We start from the raw sequence: 19,891 nt of genomic DNA on the forward strand, positions 1-19,891 counted from the left end.
ATTGACTTTTCAGCGGGCACAGGGTGGCACAGTCAACACCCAACACCCCCGGCGGATACCTTGGCACAGAGGGATGAGATGGGAGAGATACACACTCCTGGTTGGGAAATGCCCTGGGGAAGCTTGGCTTAGGACAATGCCAGCTGCCCTCTGGACCTTCAGCCCTCCTGTGACCAGCTCAGTGCTATCAGAGAAAAGCCTGGATGACATCAGTGTGAGTGAGGTTACTGCAGAGCAAAGAGAAGACCAGGAGAGTAAAAAGGTTTCTAGAGCTCTCTTTGCACTCAGGCTGAATGGACTCAGGAAAAGCACAGAAATCTCTAGCCCTGGCCTTGTCTTAAGACCTTTATTCCCAGCTCTCACCTGCCTGGTTATCATCCTCCATCACCACACTGCCCTGAGACATTAGCTGCCCAGTCACACTCATGCTCTGATTTGCAGAGCTGCAGGCCCCTCAGAGACAGGTAGCCTGGAAGAATTCTCTCTGCTTGTCCAATAACCTGTGGCTTCAAACTTTGTGTGTGCACGTACACACGGAGACACACAGACACACACATACACACACATACACACACATACACACACAGGTTGTCTATTGGACAGGAAAAAAGGGGGAAAGAGCTTAAGAGGGAGGTCAGGGACAGCTCTTTCACAGTGTAGATGGACACATGTCTGGTAATCCCATAAGATGGGCTGGATGAGTACTCTGGCCTTTTCTCATCTAGGGCCACCCACCTGAGGACCTGAGGCACCATCTCTCAAGTCTGGGGTCTGGGAGGAGCCATATTTGAGTGTCCTCATTAGTAAAGTGTCAGGTTAGAATCTCTTTCCCTCTTGTGGGCTCCTGAAGTGTCATCTGATCTTCACACCTAATGTCAATGGCCCCTGGGGATTTCTTACCAGAGTCTCTTCCCTGCTTCTCCCAGGCTGGTTTTGCCTGTGTCTTTCCTCTTGAGTCTACAATAATGCCCTGTGGTGAGGTCCCATCAGTATGTCATTAACTATGAGAACTGCCCAAGGGGAGCTCCTGGGACCTCAGTTCTTTCCCTGAGTCTGGGGCCTTGTGGATGGTTCATAAACATTCTCTGAATGAGTGAAGTATGTGTTCATGGCAGTGGGTCCTCATTGCCTGTTTTATCCCATTTCCTCCAGACACAGTGTTGCCCAGATAGGCTGCAGAAGGGCAGGCCACCCTGGGTCCTGTCCTTGGGTGGGAGGAGAGCAAATACATTTGCATAATCTTCCTGGTTGTCTGATGCCTGGGGTTCAGCTTGGATCATTAGACAGGGAGAAGTCCACATCCCAGGAGGGCTCTGCCCCTTTCTGTGTGCCCAGAGAACTGGCTGGGCCAACACTGAGACAGGAGCACATGCTGGCTTTTATCCCTCCTTACCCACATCGCCCTTTGCCATGGAAAGCCTGAGAGATCTAGACAATTTCTGCAATTCTGACTTTCTATCCCAATGCACAATGCCATGTGTAGTGAGGATGGACTGGATACTGGGGCTGGTTGCATAACAAGGCATCTCAGTGTGCTTGTTTACTTGAGCAAGCTGACAACCTCAGGATCCGCAGGGGCTGATGGGAAAGGTGAAGTGGCTAGAAGTATTTTTTGAGATATAATTTGCCGCAGTCTGTCTGGCTGCAGCAAAATAACCGGGGGGTGACGAATAACTTGTGTATGTTGATACAGCAGGAGTGGGAGCCGTTTATTGCAGGACAGGAGCAGTATTTATACATTCCACACAGCTTATCTAATTAGCATAAACTAGATACATCAGTCAACCAATCAGGAATCTCCACACTTAATGGCTCGCTTTTGTTACTTCTCAAACCACTCCCTCTGGCATTTTGCCAGGCACCATCCAGACTTGTTTACAAACTCTATCATTCCCCTGGCAAAATGCCAGGTGTTATTTTGACTTGTTTACAGATTCTAACAATAATTTCTATACCATATAATTTGCCCGTTTACATCACACAATATAATGGCTTTTATCATATTCACAAGGTTAATTGTCACAATCAATTTTAAAACATTTTCATTACCCCCCAAAATGACCCTGCACTCTTGAGCCATCTTCCTTCATCCTCCATCCAAGGCCTGGGCAAACATCAATCTGCTTTCTGTGTATAAATTTGCCTATTCAGGACATTTCTTTTATTTATTATTTACTTTTTAGTTATAGGTGGATGCAATATCTTTATTTTATTTTGATGTGTTGCTGAAAATGGAACCCAGTGCCTCACACATGGTAGGCGAGCACTCTACCTCTGAGTCACAACCCCAGCCCAATTCAGGACATTTCATATAAAGAAAATCATGCAACATATGGTCCTTTGCAACTGGCTTCTTTCATTTAGCATTCTTTGTTGTTGTTGTTGTTTGTTTTTTATTTTTTGCACCAGGGATTAAACCCAGAGGTGTTAACCACTGAGCTATATCTCAGCCCTTTTAATTTTTAAATTTTTTATTTGAGACAGGGTTTCACTAAGTTGCTTAGGTCCTCACTAAGTTGTGGAGGTTGGCTTTGAACTTCTGATCCTCCTGACTCAGCCTACTGAGTTGCTAGGATGACAGGCATATGCGTGCACCACCACGCCCAGCTGGCATTCTATTTTTAAGATCAATTTGTGTCACAGTATGTGCAAGTACTTCATTTCTTATTACCAAATAATCTTCCATTGTATGACCATACCACTTCTTACTTACCAGTTAATCAGTGGATGGAAATTTGCATTGTTCCCATTTGGGGCTGTTATGAATATTCATATACAAGTTGAATATGTATATATAGGTGTGCGTGCACATCTGTTTTAACCTCTCTTGTGCAGCTTGATGAAGGCCTAAGTGATACCAAGAGGGAAGTGAAAATTAAGGCTGAAGAGGACATTCCAAGTACAATCATGGCATACTTTACATACCAAAATGAGAGACCCTGGATGTAAATGAAATAACAACAATTGTAATTTACTATGTATCCAAGACTATACTAATGAATTTAATATCTTGTTAAATATTTACTACACTCTCCCAACCCAAATATTAGTATACTTATTTTACAGATGAGGACATTGAAGCTCACAGAATAAAGTAAATTGCCCATAGTTACCAGGTATCTCAGTAAATTTCAGAACCAGGATCTCAGCTTAACATTTCTTTTTTCCCCTCTTTATTCTTTCTATAATATTTTTTACATTGTTGAGATCACACAGATATGTTTTTAAATAATTGTATGTGAATGTCATACACATATAGAAATGCTTAATATTTTTTTTCAAAGTGCTGGGGGTCAATCCCAAGGCATCCTGCATGCTAATCCAGCACTCTGTCACTGAGCTACACCCTCAGTGCATTAGACATTTTTGTGTTTGTACCATATATACATATATATATATGCATATATATATATATATATATATATATATATATATCCAAAATGTTTGATGTAGCCATATCATATTCTATCATTTATAAGATTGTTTTATTGCATTATTTTAAAAAATATTTTTAGCTGTAGATGGACACAATATCTTTATTTTATTTTTATGTGGTGCTGAGAGTCAAACCCAGTGCCTCACACATGCTAGGCAAGCATTCTACCATTGAACCACAACCCCAGTCCCCTACCTTATTTTTTTAATGTTAGAAATAATGTTGAGATGAATATGTGGGCAAATCAATATATCCTGCTCCTAGCATTTCCAAGAATGCTTTTCTCATCTCATTCTCCACAATATTGAATATTGTTAAGTCTTTATTAGTGACAAATTATCATAATTTTTTTAACAATTAGTAAAGTGCAACATTTGTTAAGTAGTTGTGTGCCATCAATATTTCTTCCCTTAAAAAAAATTCTCAGGTGATTAATTGAAGGTAGCTTTTTCCCTTTAGTAGAAGTAACTCTAAATTTTTCATGCTAATGAAGGAGAATGCAATGAATGCTAAAATAGACATATCATTCAATTCTAAATTATGTTCTAGTGAAGTTCACATCAGCAGTAATAATTTTCCAGGAGTGTAGATGAGGGACAACTAAAATCTGGCCCAATACTCATCGAAATATTGCTCTGACTCAGGGTGTTACTGGCCATGTATTAGGTAGCATAAGGGACATCAGTTCTTCCAGACTCAAGTACAAGGCACCCAGAGAAATGGAGGTGAAGCAGGGAATGCTTTCAACCATAGATCTGTACTCCCAATTCTGTTCCGAATAGAGGCTATACATAGTGCTAGAGCAGGTTCCAGGTTCCAGTATCAGATCCAAAAACGGTTGGGAAGGACTGAATGAATAGGGAGATTGATTTCTATAAATTCTTGCTATTGACAATTTATTTACTTAAAATTACTACATGCGGCATTTTTTTTGTCTTGTTCTTTTAAGTTGAAGAATCAAAATTAAAATTTCAAAGTGATGTGATTCCTTGTGCCCTTTCATATAGGAATGTTTATAGTACCAATCTCTATCTCCCAAGCATACTTTGTACTTTTCTATGCTAAAATATCAGTTGAGGAGAAAACCCTATTGTAAATAAATATGAATTGCATTGTTGTTTATAAGTTCTAATCGTCACTGAAATAATATTTTCCAATACCACAATTCAAGCTTTTTCAAAAATTTTGTCCTTATTGTGCAGTCTTATTTTGTGGGCAGGGGTGACCTTCTGGGGTTTGAAGATAGTGACACCATCACAGGTATGTGATACACACCATTCTATCTTGCTTATCAACATTAAATTGCTCTGACCTCTTATTCCTGACTCTCCTTCTCCTTAAGTCAGAACTTTCTTGGACTCCTAGAACTTTGTCCACAGGGCAATAGCCTGTTTGAAAAGAAATACAGGGCTTCTGTTCTACCTCTACCTTATTGTTTTGGCAGGCCTCCTCTTTATTCTCTGGCACAAAAATTACATGGCACTGGCCTAAGTAACATCAACAGCCCTATAGTAATGCTAGCGGCACTATGTACCACAGACTATACATAGTAGGAGGGCAGGTTCCAGGGGACCCTCATTTTTCATATTGTTCCCTGATGAAGTACAGGGTGTAGAGGAAATGAGACTCAAATGCATTCTTTAAAGAGAAGGAAAGTTGATCTCAAAAGGGAGAGCCATCTTCAGGCACATCTAAGAGCACACCCCAAAAGAAATCTTGAATTTTTCTCCAAGAAGAGTAAACCTGCAGTTGGCAAAGGAATTTAGCAGAGCACACGTTGCTGAAAGAACCTGAAGAGAAGCAGCACAGGTGGACTTGGCTTCCACACCCTGCCTCTGAGCCATCACCTCATGAGCTTCCACCTCTGAGATCACCTAGGCTCATTTGGCATCTTCCCAATGGCCAGTGAGCCATGTCTGGAAATGGAGGTGCCTGATCACTAGTCAGGGAGTTGGCCTGCCCCTGAGACCAGAGGCACAGCTCTGTCCTGCTCCCAGACAATCCCAAATGCCTTTTTTCCTTATCTCCTCATCTGCCTCTCTTCCCAGAGCAGGATGTGACCTGGGCATGGAAGCAACCTGGGTGAATGCACAGCCTGCCTGGCTCCAAGCTCTCCTGGTAGGACTCCCACAGGTCCAGGGAAGATGGATCCCTGAGGGACAGGTCTCTGAGGTCAGCGCACTCAGGGTACCAGGGAAGTAGAGTCCTGAGCTTGAGTTCCAGAATCATATTTCTGTGTTCACCTCCTAGTTCCACCACTTTCTGGCTACTACCACTGTGGGCAAGTTATTTGGTCTTTCCATGTCTCCTTTTCTTCCCCATGATTCCATTTAAAAAAAATGGAACTACTTTTATTTATGCAGTACCGCCATCACAGGTTCACAGAGAGTTTTCTATAAAGTGACTCTTGTAAGTTGGCTTGCAGGATTCATTTAATACCTCCTCCCTATTCTTATTCCATATCGCTGGGTGAAAACACCTGTCTGTGTTTCCTTCCTTTCCCCATGCAGAAGACTCCAAAATTCCAACCCGACAAGCAGAAGGATCTCTAACCTTCCCGTACACATTTTGGAGGCATGGGCATTGGAACCAGATTACCCGCTGGTGCCTGGCGGTGACGGTTCCCAGCAGTGTGCCCTGTGACTGAGCCCGGTCTTGGTATGCAGGCACACCTTTGCTCTAGAGCCAAAGTTCTGGGCTGTCTCAGGTTAGCATATAGGAGTTGGAGCCGGGTAGAGGCCCTGTCCGCCCCCACGGGTTAGGACTGCACCAGACCTCTCCGCTTCAGTCTCCCAAGTGGAAGCCAAGTCTTCCCTCCCATGCGACTGAAGGAAAGGGAAGACAGGATGGAACTGTGTGTTGGGCGCCACCGTGGCTTCCGCACAGTTCCTCGTGCAATTTCAGCAGTGCCCAACCATTCGCTGTGACCAATACTGGGCTTGTAATGCATCCCCAGTGCCGAACCAAATCCTCTCCCTCGTCCAGAGAAAAACCTCCCTGACGCGCCCAAAGCCGCGGGGTGCCGGGGCAGAGGCCCAGGAGCCGGTGGAAGAGAAACGGAGATGGAGAAAAAGAAGGGAGGGGGGCGAGGAGCTGGCGGCAGAGGCAACAGCAGATTGCGCCCAGCCAATGGTAACCGCAGGATTAGGTGGCACCAAATTCCCTTTGGCCAATGACAGGCCAGAGTTTACAAGAGCCTCATTAGCATTTCGCAGAGGCAGAGGCAGGGGCAAGGCGGCGTGGTGTTGCTGTCTGCAGCATTCCAGAGCCTTGGCTCGGGTAGTTGCTCATCTCTGCTCTTTGTCCCCTCCCCTCTCCCGCCCTCACCTCCACGCTCGGCTGTCTCCGCCAAGCAGCTCTGCGCACTTTGCCCCTTGTTGGCAGCGGATGAAAGGTGCCTGAGGAAATACCCCGCACCGTCCACCCACTGCCAGATCTACTCCTTAAATTCCGAGCCCAGAGAGATCCGCGCACAGCGGATCGGGCCTGCACAACCATCCAGCGTGCAACAGCAGAGAGGTGTTCCGAGCGCAGCTCCACCGATCGCCCCGCTCAAGCGGGCCCCTGAACCGAAGTCCACCCTCAGTTTCAGCTGTGCCAAATTCGCTCCGCAGCCTCAGCCCCGGGAGCGTGATCCCAGCACCCGAGAGCCAGATGCCCGCCCACATGCTGCAGGAGGTGAGCGTCCCAGAAGTGGCCTCCGTCCCGCTGCTTGGCGGGCGCGAATGGGGCTTGTAGACAACTGGTTAGTGGGGGAGACAGTTAAGAGCTTCTGTGAGGAACGGGCCTTCTTTCCCGAGTTTTGCTGCCCACGGTTATGGTGTGGGTTTTAATCTGGAGGGTTGATTTATCAACTTTTGCTTCTTGAGCTTTAAAGAAAACTGCGGTCCTGCGGATGCCCTTATACACGGTTTCCTTTGTGTGTTGGTATGTTTTCCCCTCCCTCCTTCTGTCCCTTTACCTTGAGGTTTCATTTGCAATCTATCTGCACATTTTTTGGAAGCTTCTCCCTATTCCATCTCGGGTTACAGGCCACCTTCATGTAACCTGGGCACTGGGGAAGAGTCTGTGCCTCTCCTGCACACTTCCCCAACTGCATTAGAGCCCTCCTGGGCTCCCAGTCCCTGCTGTCTCCTGACTCTCCACTTCCTGGCCTTCTAGATATCCAGCTCCTACACCACCACCACCACCACCACCATCACAGCGCCTCCCAAGGGGACCCTGAAGAATGGGGGAGAGAAGTTGGAGAAGACCCCTCTCTACTTGGGGGAAGATATACGCCCTGAAATGAAAGATGACATATACGACCCCAGCTATCAGGATGCAGAGGGCCCCAGGCCCGAGCTTGAGTATGTCTGGAGAAACATCATCCTCATGAGTTTGCTGCACTTGGGAGCCCTGTATGGGATTACATTGGTTCCCACCTGCAAGTTCTACACTTTGCTCTGTGGTAAGCAGTTTCCCTTGTCCTGAACCAGCACCCAAATTTCCATTGCACTTTAATATGGTAGTGTTAACACAGAGCAGAGGCCCCAACTCTGTCCAGGATTAGCCAGCTATGTGTGTTTGGTTGCTTGAAGGACTAACTGGGTTGAGAATAGAGCCTTATAGGATTGGGATGCAGGAGTGTCCATCCTTAACAGGGGTGCTGGGAGTGAGCCCTGTGACCATACACTGCAGGATTTTAGGTGTAGGCCTGTGGCACAGAGGTCCCTGCAAGAAAGTTAAGTCATTTACATGGCTTCCTGTCCCCACCATGAATACTTCAAGAAAATCAAGGACTCTACGTGGGCAGCATAGGAACCTGATGCTAGACCAGGGGCTTCATGAGCAACGTGTTAAGCAAAGTCAGGCGTCAAAGCAAGGGGAAACTGCTTAGGAGGCCAGATCATGGAAAAAGGATAAACACAAGTCTTGTCCACAAAATGATTTTCATCTTGACCCCTTGACCAGATTTGGCTGGTTTGTCAGAGAGGAAACATAACATGACCCAAGTTGCACAGATGTGTTGCTCCTTATTCCAGATAGTTCTCCTGGCTACCACAAATGCAACATATGTGCTTAGAAAGAAAGAACATTGCAGAAATGCTTCATGTTCCATTCCCCACCTTCCCAGATCCTGCCTTCCTCTCCTAAGGCTGTGAAGTGCCAAGGACCCAACACCTAACATCAGCACCTTCCTGGCCTCTTCTCATTCCCAGGCTGCTGTAATGAGGGATAAGGTCACCAGTTCCTTCCTGACCTGCCCTTAGCTCAGCTCTTTCAGGGATCCATGACTAGTCCCTGATACCTGGCCTGCCTCCTGGACCTGCACGTGTGCTTTGCAGACAAATGCATCTCTGCCCCTGAAGCCTGAGTTGGAAAGGAGGAGTAGGGAGCTCTAGAAACCCAGGTGTCCAATTGCTGCTCTCTGAGCAGTTGGGGAGTCAGATGTCTTCTCCATAAGCCAACTAGAAAGTTAATTTAGGAGTGGGGGAACTGTCTGGCAGCTCTCTTGGAGGGCAGTGGTGGAAGGGCTGTTTGGGTAGGTGTTAGACTGTTTCCCTCTGAATTTCTTAGGTTCAATAGGTAGTAACATTTGGCCCCTTGAGCTTTGTCTTAGAGAATTTTCAAGGTGCCACATGGAAATGCAACTGAGAATATCCCCTTTCTCTGGATTGCAGTTTTTCCAAATACCAAATGGTGACAATATTTTTAGGATGATGGGAAGGTTCTGTTCCTTAGGACAATGTGTGTTATATCCCAGCATTTCTCCTGAATCAGCTATTTTGAGAGATCTGTCTGTAGACTGTGAAAGAGCCCCCAGGGCAGAGCTGAAAAGATGTCTCTAACAATTGTGAGGGCCCAAGGGCAAAGCTACTTTTCTGGACAAACCTGTGAGATGTTGCTTAACCATCAACAGGGACACCAACAGTCCTTCTCTGGGGGAGAGAGAATGAATGTAACACATATCAACTCTTCTATTTGATAGACCAACAAGTGTGGATAGAATGGGCACCACAGTGCCTGGGGTCTTGTCCTAGTTCAATGCCAATATCCCAGGGCCATCTGCACTGTGAAACAATCCTATATACTTCCTTGCCTCTTAACTGAATGCTTCTGCTTCGCCTAAAGCCCTTTCTTTCCTCCTGGTGATGCAGGGCTCTGGGTCCACTGTGGTTTTTCCAGATATGGGTAAAGAGTATCAGATTTCAATCACCATGTGGCCAGAGGCAAAGAATCACCTGGGGCTTCAAGCCTAGAGACTATGTGGCTGTTTTTGGGGATCTGGAAGGAGACAGATTTGGTGGGGAAGGGAAGGAGAAGAGGGGGCTGTTTAAGCAAACTATTATCTCTAGCTCCAGAAGAACATGGGACAATTTGTTACAATGTGTCCTGTGTTCTACCACAGCTATGTTCTTGGCCCCTTAGGATCCATTGTTTCCAGCTGGCTCCTGGGAATGAAAAATTGTTAGTTTCTCCCAAGGCCTGAGTCCCTGCCTGCTAGAGCTGCTTAACAAGATAGGTACACCATTGCTCCCTTCCCCAGTAGACATCATATCTAGTGCCTCCTGATCCTGCAGGCCTAGAGGAGGCTGAGGCAGGAAAATATTGCAGTGTTCCTATGCCAGCTTTGATTATCTCTCAGTGTTGTCTAGAATTAGTATTGACTGGGTTTGGGGGCTTGGCAAAGGAGAGACTGGGGACCTGGGCATGGATCTTGCAGGATGGATAATAGAGGTAGAACAAGAACTTCTTGTGACACAAAACTTAGATTCAAACCAAGGCTCCCATTTTCCTTGTTATGAAGGAATGTGTGATCCTTGTTAAGTAGGAATTTCTAGAGCACCTATTTCCCACCTACAACATGCAATATTAAGAGTACCAGCCCCTTTCATGGTGAATATGAGAATATTAACATCCCTGGTAAAGACTGAGTCTCATTGCAAATATGACTGTGCAGGGCTGACTTTCCTATCAGGCCACTCTGCCTGATACAATATTGAAATACTTTTGCACTGATTGTTAAATAGCCATAGTGATGCATGCCCTGAATGTTCCCTACACCATAGAGCTCCAATTGATCAACGCCCAGATATGCTCTGGCTGCTCATTTTGAAAATCACTTGCTCATGGTTCCTAAGCTCTATGGGAATATTTTGAGGCACTGAACACCTTAGAGAAGGTCAGCTGAAGGTCAAACGCTCATACGGACAATGATAGTGGCATAGTCATGAGAGTTTTATTCCTCTCTTGCCATCCTGCCTCCTTAGTCCCTGGGAGTCCTCTCCACTCTCCTAGGCAGAGAGACAGGGAGGTGATGGTCACTTTTCAGGAGCTAAAGGTGACAAGGCAGCCCTGTGGTTCAGCTGAAGCTGATACTCAAAGCCTAAAGAACACATGACTTGTGGCATAAGAGAGTTACTTTGATATGCTTTCCCATGGAACTTTCCTGTTGGTGACTTCCCTATCGTCTTGTCCTGGCAGCCTATGTGTACTATTTAATCAGTGTCCTGGGCATCACTGCAGGAGCTCATCGCCTGTGGAGCCACCGAACTTACAAAGCGCGACTGCCTTTGCGGCTCTTCCTGATCTTTGCCGACACCATGGCGTTCCAGGTGAGAAGCCGATGCTGCTCAGCTCTTTTGTCACCACCCTATCAATGATCCAGGGTGTCATGGAGGGGCTCAGTGCCGAGAGCAGATCCCCAGCAGGATAGTCATTGCCCTTTCTTGTCTCTTTTGGTCATCTCAAGTATAGGCTCCGTGCTTGGCTGCATCTGACATGGAATACTCGGAGTCATTAGGAAGGAAAATAGGGGTTAAACAGCAAAGGCTCTGAAGGTATAGGATTATTATCAAGGTTCCTGTGTCCTCATGCATTGTGGGTGTTGTAGTCCTTCATCATAAAGGGGCATGCACTGAGCCTGGTTTCTTGGGCAGACGGTGGATAATAAACTCATGCTTTAAGGAGATTATCTTTGAACCCTACTACAATTCCTTTGAGATTGATGGCTAAGAGACTTAGGAACTCTGTTGTTTCAGGTAATAAGAACAAACACTTCTATAGCATTGCTGTGTGCACTGTGCTATGCATTTGACATAGATTAACTCCTTGAGTTCTTACAGGCATCACAAGGTAGAACCTGTTATTCTGTCCCCTTTATAGATGAGGAAACTTGAGTTACTGTGGTTGGATTGACCAACATTGTGATCTGATCTGGGGTTGCTATTTGGCTAGGTTAACTACTGAGAATGATTGAGGCACACGTTTATAAAAGAATGAAGGGAATTGAGGAAGGGGACTCTCCTAGCTGTGACATTATAGCAATGGGCACAGGATGCCTTGTGTGAGGTTTAACTTGTATCAAGAGGAAAACAAAAATATATTAGTCCCCTCTCTTTGGCAACATGTGAGGTGCTTACCACAATTGCATAACCATCTTTGCCCTAGTACCCCATAGTTTGATGCTCTCGATGTTGTCCATATGGGGCAAAGGGAGGAAGAGACATGTAGGCACATTTTTGAAGGGATGGAAAGAGTCCCAGATAGTACCAGAGGTCTTTTGAATGTGGCCTTGGTCACTGTCATGACCTGTCACTTGTGAAGGCATCAGGATAGAGTTCCCCATAGCTTTATCCACATACCAACAACCTAGGATCATTGGGCCAGACTCCTAGGGACTATATGCTTGGGCTAAGAGCCGTGGGTCCTTGGAGACATCTGGGCATTGGACTTCTCCCAGGAGGGCATCTCTCCTCAGGCCTGTGTTCCTCTTCTCTGTCCCTCCAGAATGATGTTTATGAGTGGGCCCGAGACCACCGTACCCACCACAAATTCTCAGAAACACATGCCGACCCTCATAACTCCCGCCGGGGCTTCTTCTTCTCTCACGTGGGTTGGCTGCTTGTGCGCAAACACCCAGCTGTGAAAGAGAAGGGGGGGACACTGGACCTGTCTGACCTAAAAGCTGAGAAGCTGGTGATGTTCCAGAGGAGGTGAGTGAAGGGAGGATGGGCCTGGGGATGTGGCCCCGGGCATTTATGTTTGGGGCCCCCAGTTTTCACTTATAAGACAAGAGGATTGTTGGGTCTGTAAATTCAAAATCATTTAAGTCCTCATATTTAACATTCTACAAGCCCATAGCCATAGTTTATTGCTGTTACTTTCTGATCATTTGCAGGGAGGGGACTGCATCCTGAGAATAGAACTCAGGGCCTTAGCCCATTTTGTTCCACCACCCCAGATGTGGAACACATATAAAAACTTAAATATGTTATATAATATTATCATACAATATACAATGTGATTTTATAAGAATAAGATTAAATTAATTAGGGGCTGGAGTTGTGGCTCAGTGGTAGAGTGCTTACCTCACGATGTGAGGCACTGGGTTCAATTCTCAGCGCAGCATATAAATAAATGAATAAAATAAAAGTCCATCAACAACTAAAATATTTTTAAAAGATTATATTAATTAATATTTATTAATAGAATGATATATGTACACATATGTAAAAGTTATAGACTATGATTTCCAATCTATTTTAATAGGTCAATTTCATTGAAATATTCACTTAATGTGAATACTTAATGTGAATATTTGGGACTTAATGTGTTTCATGGACTAAGTAAGCACTCTATTGCTGAGTTACACCTTCAGACCCTCACTGAGCTATGTTAATGATATCAATAAATGCAAGAAATGTTTACAGTATAGGATAGTCATGGACACAGATGTAGACTTAGGATTTTATTTGGTGGCAACAGAGAACCTCTAATCATCTGCACCAATGTGGCACAGCAAGGGTGTGTTTCAAAAGGCGCTCCCAAGACAGGTGAAAGTAACCATTGAGCCAGAAAGACAAGAGGCGAGCCCTAAGGCAGATGGACAACACCCTAGGCAGTAGAACTCCTACTATGTGCTCAAAACCTTTTTCCACCCTATTCACTTGTGCTGGTTTCTGTCACCCTATGCCTATAGTATGGGAGAAAGGACGTAGCTCAGTCCAGCGAGAGTGGACAGTCCAGGTAGGTGTGAGAGTTCTCTTTCTGCAGACTCACTGTGGGATCTTTCAATGTAGGTACTACAAGCCCGCTGTCCTGTTGATGTGCTTCATCCTGCCCACACTGGTGCCCTGGTTCTGTTGGGGTGAAACTTTTCTACACAGCTTGTGTGTGGCCACTTTCCTGCGATATGCTATAGTACTCAACGTCACCTGGCTGGTGAACAGTGCTGCCCACCTCTATGGATACCGCCCTTATGACAAGAACATTGATTCTCGGGAGAATATACTTGTTTCTCTGGGAGCTGGGGGTAAGTCACAAGATATGTAGTGGTCTGCTGATTAAGATATTTGGCTAGGAGGTGGAGCAACCCAAATGAGGTGTTTTTATGATCACTATAGCTCGGTTCTTACACTATAAAACTAAGGGGCAATGTATTGGGCAACTTTTATGAGAGCCAGGGTAACAAAGACAGAAACTTCAGAAGCCCATCCAGTTATGTCTCACCCCGCCCCAGCCCTGGGGCTTCCTTAGTCCAGAGCCCATCAGTTCTCAAGTACAGCCGCCCACAGGATCCGTGAGGCCCTAGACACTTGTGCTGCAATGAATTGGAGGCAGCTTTTCTGAGCTGCTCAGCATCCTTCTAGAGTTTTCTTGTTAGATGAACCTATGCTGCCCTCATCTACTGTCTGATCTTTCCTATTATGGTCAGGCTCTAAACCTTCTCCTAACTCTCAGGAAACAACACTTGTGTAAATGGGAAAGGTGAAAAATAATAACTTTTTGATTTTTAAGTTGAAAAATAATCTCTAAATGCTACCTGTATTGAGCCACTCTGAGTTTTCCTTTTCTAGGCAGATAGTTTCATAAGAAGTTCCTGCTTCATGACCTGATATTGAATATTCTTGAGTTTATTTGTCTCTATAGTTCCATTCCCAGTTGCCAGGTAGGAAAAAAAGAGTTCTACCATGTATCTTCACTGTTTACTGCCCTTTCTAAGTGAACGTAGTCTTTGACTGAGGCTCAGGTTATTTTTCCTTGGCTGCTTCTCACCAGGATCAAAGCTGTTCTTCATCCAGTAGCACCTTGGCAGCCCTCCCACTCACAAGTCTATGCTCATGACTGTATAACACTGTTTTTTCTCATCAATATCTTCCTCTATATTCTCAATGCAGGTCATATTTACTGTCTTCATTGTAAGGGTTCTCCCCCCACCGTATCTCTTTTTTACTCCCATACATCTCCTGACTCCTTTGATTCTTCAAAGTAAGAATATATACAATGAAATAAATCACCAACATGCTGTCCAAATCTGAGATTTTCATAGAAATGGAATAGTCTAGACTGACATGTGTCCTGTGTTGTAAATGGAACTCCAGTGAGCTTCCACATCTCTAGGCTCTTTGTGACCCTCAGTTCAAACTAGTTGCCAATATCTTACTTTCTCCCATTTGTCATTTGCTTCTACAAACCTGCTCTTTTGTCCCTGTCCCCTTGCCCTTTGCTCTCCTCCACTCTTTCCTGCCATTCTCATCTTGTTGGTCTTGACTTATCTCAACAGTCACATGCTTATCCTTTAGAACTTTTCTTCAGCTGTCTCTTTGCCCCAGTTGCTCCCATTGACTCTCCCCTTTTTCCATTCCTTGTCTGTGTGTGTGTGTGATTCATTTTAAATCTGATACCTACAGGCATGGTGAGTGCTCACTCAGAGCCTTGCTGTGAAGCCACAGGTGGAAGTGGCAATCCTGGGTCACCCTTAGCCTTAGTGTTATCCCTCCACCTACCAGTGCACACTGTGGACAGTCTGGTATACACAGGGATAGATACCTTGAGATGCCCAGGTTGGAGTCATTTGCTTGGCAGAACCTCCTATGATTGCTTGCTATTCTTATCATTGCTGTTCTATCTTGGGATGTTTTTATCTACAAAATGTACAATAACCTCTCTTATCATGGCTGTTCTTTACCTAGGCACGATAAGGGCCAGTGTTGCTAGTGTTGAAAGCTGTTGAGAAAGAAGAATCATGCCAAGAATTGCCAAACATTTTATCAATTACAGAAATGTTCTGGATCCCAAATTTCTTTTTTTCTATTTTCTATTCCAGCACAGTGAAATAATGCTTATCCCAAGAGTTTTCAGAATCTCAGAGGTTAGGGGGAATCTCTCAAGTGTTTTCAGAGTACTTCTATTTCATCAGTACCTCCCCTGCTTCAGGATCAAAACTCAGAGAATTAGAAGCCAGATCAGTCCATTGTGTACTAGCCAAGGCTAGGGGAGCTCTGGCCCCTGGCTGAGCTTCCTTTCTTCTGACTTTCAGCTGCTGCCGGCCATTTTATCACAACCTCCCACTTTAATGGGGAGCACAGGTATGGTGGAGAAAAGTGTGTTGCTTACTCAACTTTTTTTCATTTTCTTTTCTTTATTTTTTTATACTGGGAATTGAACCCAAAGGTACTCTACTACTGAGCTACATCCCCACCCCTTTTGATTTTTTATTGAGATAGGGTCTCAATACATTGTTGAGGTTGGTCTTGAACCTATGATCCTCCTGCCTCAGCCTCCCAAATTGCTGAGATTACAGGCAAATACCACAGCACTTAACTATATATACTCACCTTTGTAAGAAGCACAGCCACAGTTCTTCCTTTGGACCCTCCCCCAACACGTGCACAAAGGCCAAAGCCTATGTGGTCTCAGGCCAGTATTTACTGAAGCTCTGGCATTTTACAATTTAAGATCATTTCTCAACAGAACCAGGTTCTGTCTCATCCTCTTACCCCCAAGAAAAACTTTCTCTCACAAAGGGTCCCAGGCAGCCATGGGTGACCAGGGCTTCTTGATTCATTATTTAGATGCCTCTGAGGGCATCTATTTGCCTTAAGTAGAAGACACAGGGTTCATCTATTCACTCAACAACAGCAGCTTTCTCAGAGGTTTGTGGTGCCCTGCTGGGTAAGAGGTTGCAAAGATGAGGAACACAGCAATTTACTGAGCTTCCTAACTTCTCTCCTTGGTTTGTTCCAGGTGAGGGTTTCCACAACTACCACCACTCCTTCCCCTATGACTACTCTGCCAGTGAGTACCGCTGGCACATCAACTTTACCACGTTCTTCATCGACTGCATGGCTGTCCTCGGCCTGGCTTATGACCGGAAGAAAGTATCCAAGGCCGCTGTCTTGGCCAGGATTAAAAGAACTGGAGATGGAAGCTACAAGAGTGCCTAAGTTTGGGGTTGTCCAGGTTCCCTTTCTAAAGCCATCTGGGCAGAGGTTTAATGTTCTGTTGATTAACTACTGAATAATGCTACCAGGTTGCTAAAAGTGATGACCTTAACCCATTCCAGTACAGTATTCTTTTAAAATGCAAAAGCTTTGATAATTTTTTGAGGTAATACATATTTTAATTAGCTAGTTTTAACCATTCCACAATATACATGCCTCCAAACATATTGTACATGATGAATACATACAAATTTATGTGTCAATTTTTTAAAACTAATTAATAAATTTGAATATTCTAAAAAGGAGTATTGAAAGTGAGAAAAATCACTGTTAAGCTGATACACTTATTTTCTCTCTTCTATTTCCATTGTACTTTGCTTTGTTTAATTACCTTTCTTTCTCATTTTCCTCATAGCCTCAGAGGCAAACAGCTGGTCAGCCATTGGTCTGGGTCCACCTACTAGCATCTAGACATTCTAGCAACTAAATGTAATGATCTTTGTCCCAGATAACTCTTTCCTAGTTCTCTCCTGAGCTTTGAGTAGGTGGCTCAAGCTAAAGAAATATAAGAAACTTTCTGTGACATCCTCTGCTAATTCAGCCCAGGCTTTTCTAGATGGAATAGAAAACTATTTTTATTTGGCATATGGCTTGTAAAGCAGGTAGATCACCAGGAGAGAGAGTTGGTGTGCAAGGCATGATTAATAATTAAGGACAGCATGGAGATGGGAAAAGAGGGAAAGGAAGCTCTTGCAGGGATCGGACCCTACCTAGCAAAGACACTGAGCTCCTCTACACAGCATTCTTCCATCTGTCTTTCCTGACCCTGAATCATGGAGCTTGGTGATTCTAGAACCCAACAGCAAATCAATGACTTTGAGGTAAAGAAGCATTTACTTAATAGTAAAAGTGGTCTTTCCGGGGTAACAATTATTTTTTGTTAATAACAAAGGGATTTCTTATAGAAGTCTTCAGGTTGGCTGTGTCCAAAATTGGTGAATATAGCAGCTCACAGTATTTCAGATTCCATAAGCTGCTTGTCCAGCTATTTTTATCTTTCTGGTGTGCCATCCTCAGGATATTTGTTGCTCTCCTCAGTGATAGGATTTGTATGGCACTTCCAAACATCCCAAAATGAATTTATCAAGTGGAATTGGGTCAAGCAAACATACGTAGACACAAAATTGTTGGAACAGGAAAATATTTTACTTAGAGTATTTCCCTTTGAAAAAGAAATACCTAAGAAATTGGAGGAGTTCTGCCGCCATCTTCATTTCCATTAAGCTGGCTGTGACACGATCAGAGCATTCTTGAGCCATGAAGCTATTAACCAGAGCCAGGTCCTTGTCAAGACTTTATTCCCTAGGGCTGGGGATGTGGCTCAAGTGGTAGCGCGCTCGCCTGGCATGCGTGCAGCCCGGGTTCGATCCTCAGCACCACATACCAACAAAGATGTTGTGTCCGCCGAAAACTAAAAAATAAATATTAAAAAAATTCTCTCTCTCTCTCTCTTTAAAAAAAAAAGACTTTATTCCCTCAAATTTACTCCTAAAGTTAAAAACTCCACCCCTGAAACCTTATCCCTGCCTTTGATGTACCCCCTTAAATAAACCACCGGGAGCCATTTCCTAATTGCTGTCCCTACAAGAGTTTCTCCATATCTTTAGGACCTTGAGTTTACCAAATTACCAAATGGTTTGGTGATTGCATCTCTGAAACTATGCTCATGCATCAAACATCCTGATTTGTTCATTAAAGCAGGCAATAGATATGAGGACTCAACAATTTAAGGACCTTTCATTTACTGCCTCTTGCATCCAGCTTGACTACTAAAAAAGATTCATCTTTTAAGATCACCTATGGAATTGAAGCAGTTGGTGGTAAAGTAGGATTATAACAGGGGATGATAGGGCATATACTGTGGAACGCCTAAGGGATAACATCCATATTCTAATGGAGTATCTATTCCCTATCACGACAGCACCAGCATTTCTTCCTTTAGAAGTAGCTGACCTTCAGTCTCCACTAAGGATTGACAAAGCTGTGGCTTTTCAGAATCCACAACTTCATGTCATTGAAAGTTTGCATGCTGCTGTTTACAAGAATGTCTTGGTCAATTTCTTATATTGTCCTGACAATAAGATGGGGAAAGTGACATCAGATGAGTTACATTACTATGTTCAGAATCATTTTACAAGAGTAAGAATGGCTTTAACTGGATTTGGTGCCAGTTATCCTGTTCTAAAGCAAGTTGCTGAACAGTTTCTCAATATGAGGAGTGGGCCTGGTGGATGTTTTAGTCAGTTTTATTTTTTCTTTTTCTTTCTTTTTTTTTTAATTGAGAGCCATCAGCGGGCTGTGTGTGGACTATATCATGCATCACAGCCTAATGAATAGGTGTTTGGGAACTTCCCCTGGCAGTCCCACAGGGTAAGATTGCACAAACATGTAAATTTTTATTCTGCTCCGCCTGGTCCCACATAGCGCCAGAGATGGGGTGACCTGCTGTAGCCACACAGCCTCTCTGAGATGGGTGTAACCAGCCAAGATGCCAATCAACCTGCTGACTGCAAGACATCAGGAAGCAAAACTCCACCCCTGAAACCTTATCCCTGCCTTTGATGTACCCCCTTAAATAAACCACAGGGAGCCATTTTCTAATTGTGTAGCTCCAGCTCCTATTTGGACTGGACCTATCAGGACTCCATCTTTAAAACTATCTTTTCTGACTCTTTGTCTTTTGTTCTTCACTAATTATTCTAGACTTTAATTTCTTAGGAGGCTTATACCTCTGAGCAGGCAAGAATTCCCTGGAGAGGTGCTGGCCACCCCATGAGATATAGATACAGATATATATTTTTTCTGCCATGACCAAAAAGACCTAACATGAGCAATAGAAGAGGAAAAGTTTATTTAGGGGCTCATGATTTCAGAGCTGTTAGTCTATAGATGGCCAACTCCATTCCCTTGGAGCCTGAGATGAGGCAGAACATCATGGTAGAAGTATGTGGCAGAGAAAAGGAACTGAGGACGTGGCACCAGTAAGCAGACTCCCCTCACCATGAACAAAATATACACCCCAAAGACACAGCCCCAGTGACCCATCTCCTCCAGTCACACCCTACCTGCCTATGGCTTCCACCCAGTTAATCCTTATTAGCAGCTTAATGCACTGATCAGATTAAGGCTCTCATAACCCGATTATTTTACCTCTAAACGCTCTTACATTGTCTCACACATGAGTTTT

The 19,891-nt window shown here is 44.4% G+C and overlaps 1 protein-coding gene and 1 pseudogene across 1 annotated transcript; both read left to right on the plus strand.

Moving 5' to 3' along the window:
- The first annotated feature begins 6,725 nt into the window (after positions 1–6,725).
- On the plus strand, positions 6,726–16,949 carry LOC124096367 (acyl-CoA desaturase 1). Its single transcript, XM_046450187.2, has 6 exons — positions 6,726–7,114; positions 7,598–7,886; positions 10,904–11,034; positions 12,209–12,414; positions 13,501–13,733; positions 16,448–16,949. The coding sequence occupies exons 1-6, from the start codon at positions 7,091–7,093 to the stop codon at positions 16,645–16,647; spliced, it is 1,083 nt and encodes a 360-aa protein (XP_046306143.1). The 5' UTR covers positions 6,726–7,090; the 3' UTR covers positions 16,648–16,949.
- Positions 16,950–17,477: 528 nt separating this feature from the next.
- On the plus strand, positions 17,478–19,305 carry LOC124096358 (cytochrome b-c1 complex subunit 2, mitochondrial-like; annotated as a pseudogene).
- Positions 19,306–19,891: the final 586 nt, after the last annotated feature.

This window comes from Marmota monax, unplaced genomic scaffold, assembly GCF_021218885.2.
Source record: "Marmota monax isolate L192 unplaced genomic scaffold, Marmota_monax_Labrador192_F-V1.1 WCK01_AAM20220418_F8-fsc00004, whole genome shotgun sequence".
Lineage (NCBI taxonomy): Eukaryota > Metazoa > Chordata > Mammalia > Rodentia > Sciuridae > Marmota > Marmota monax.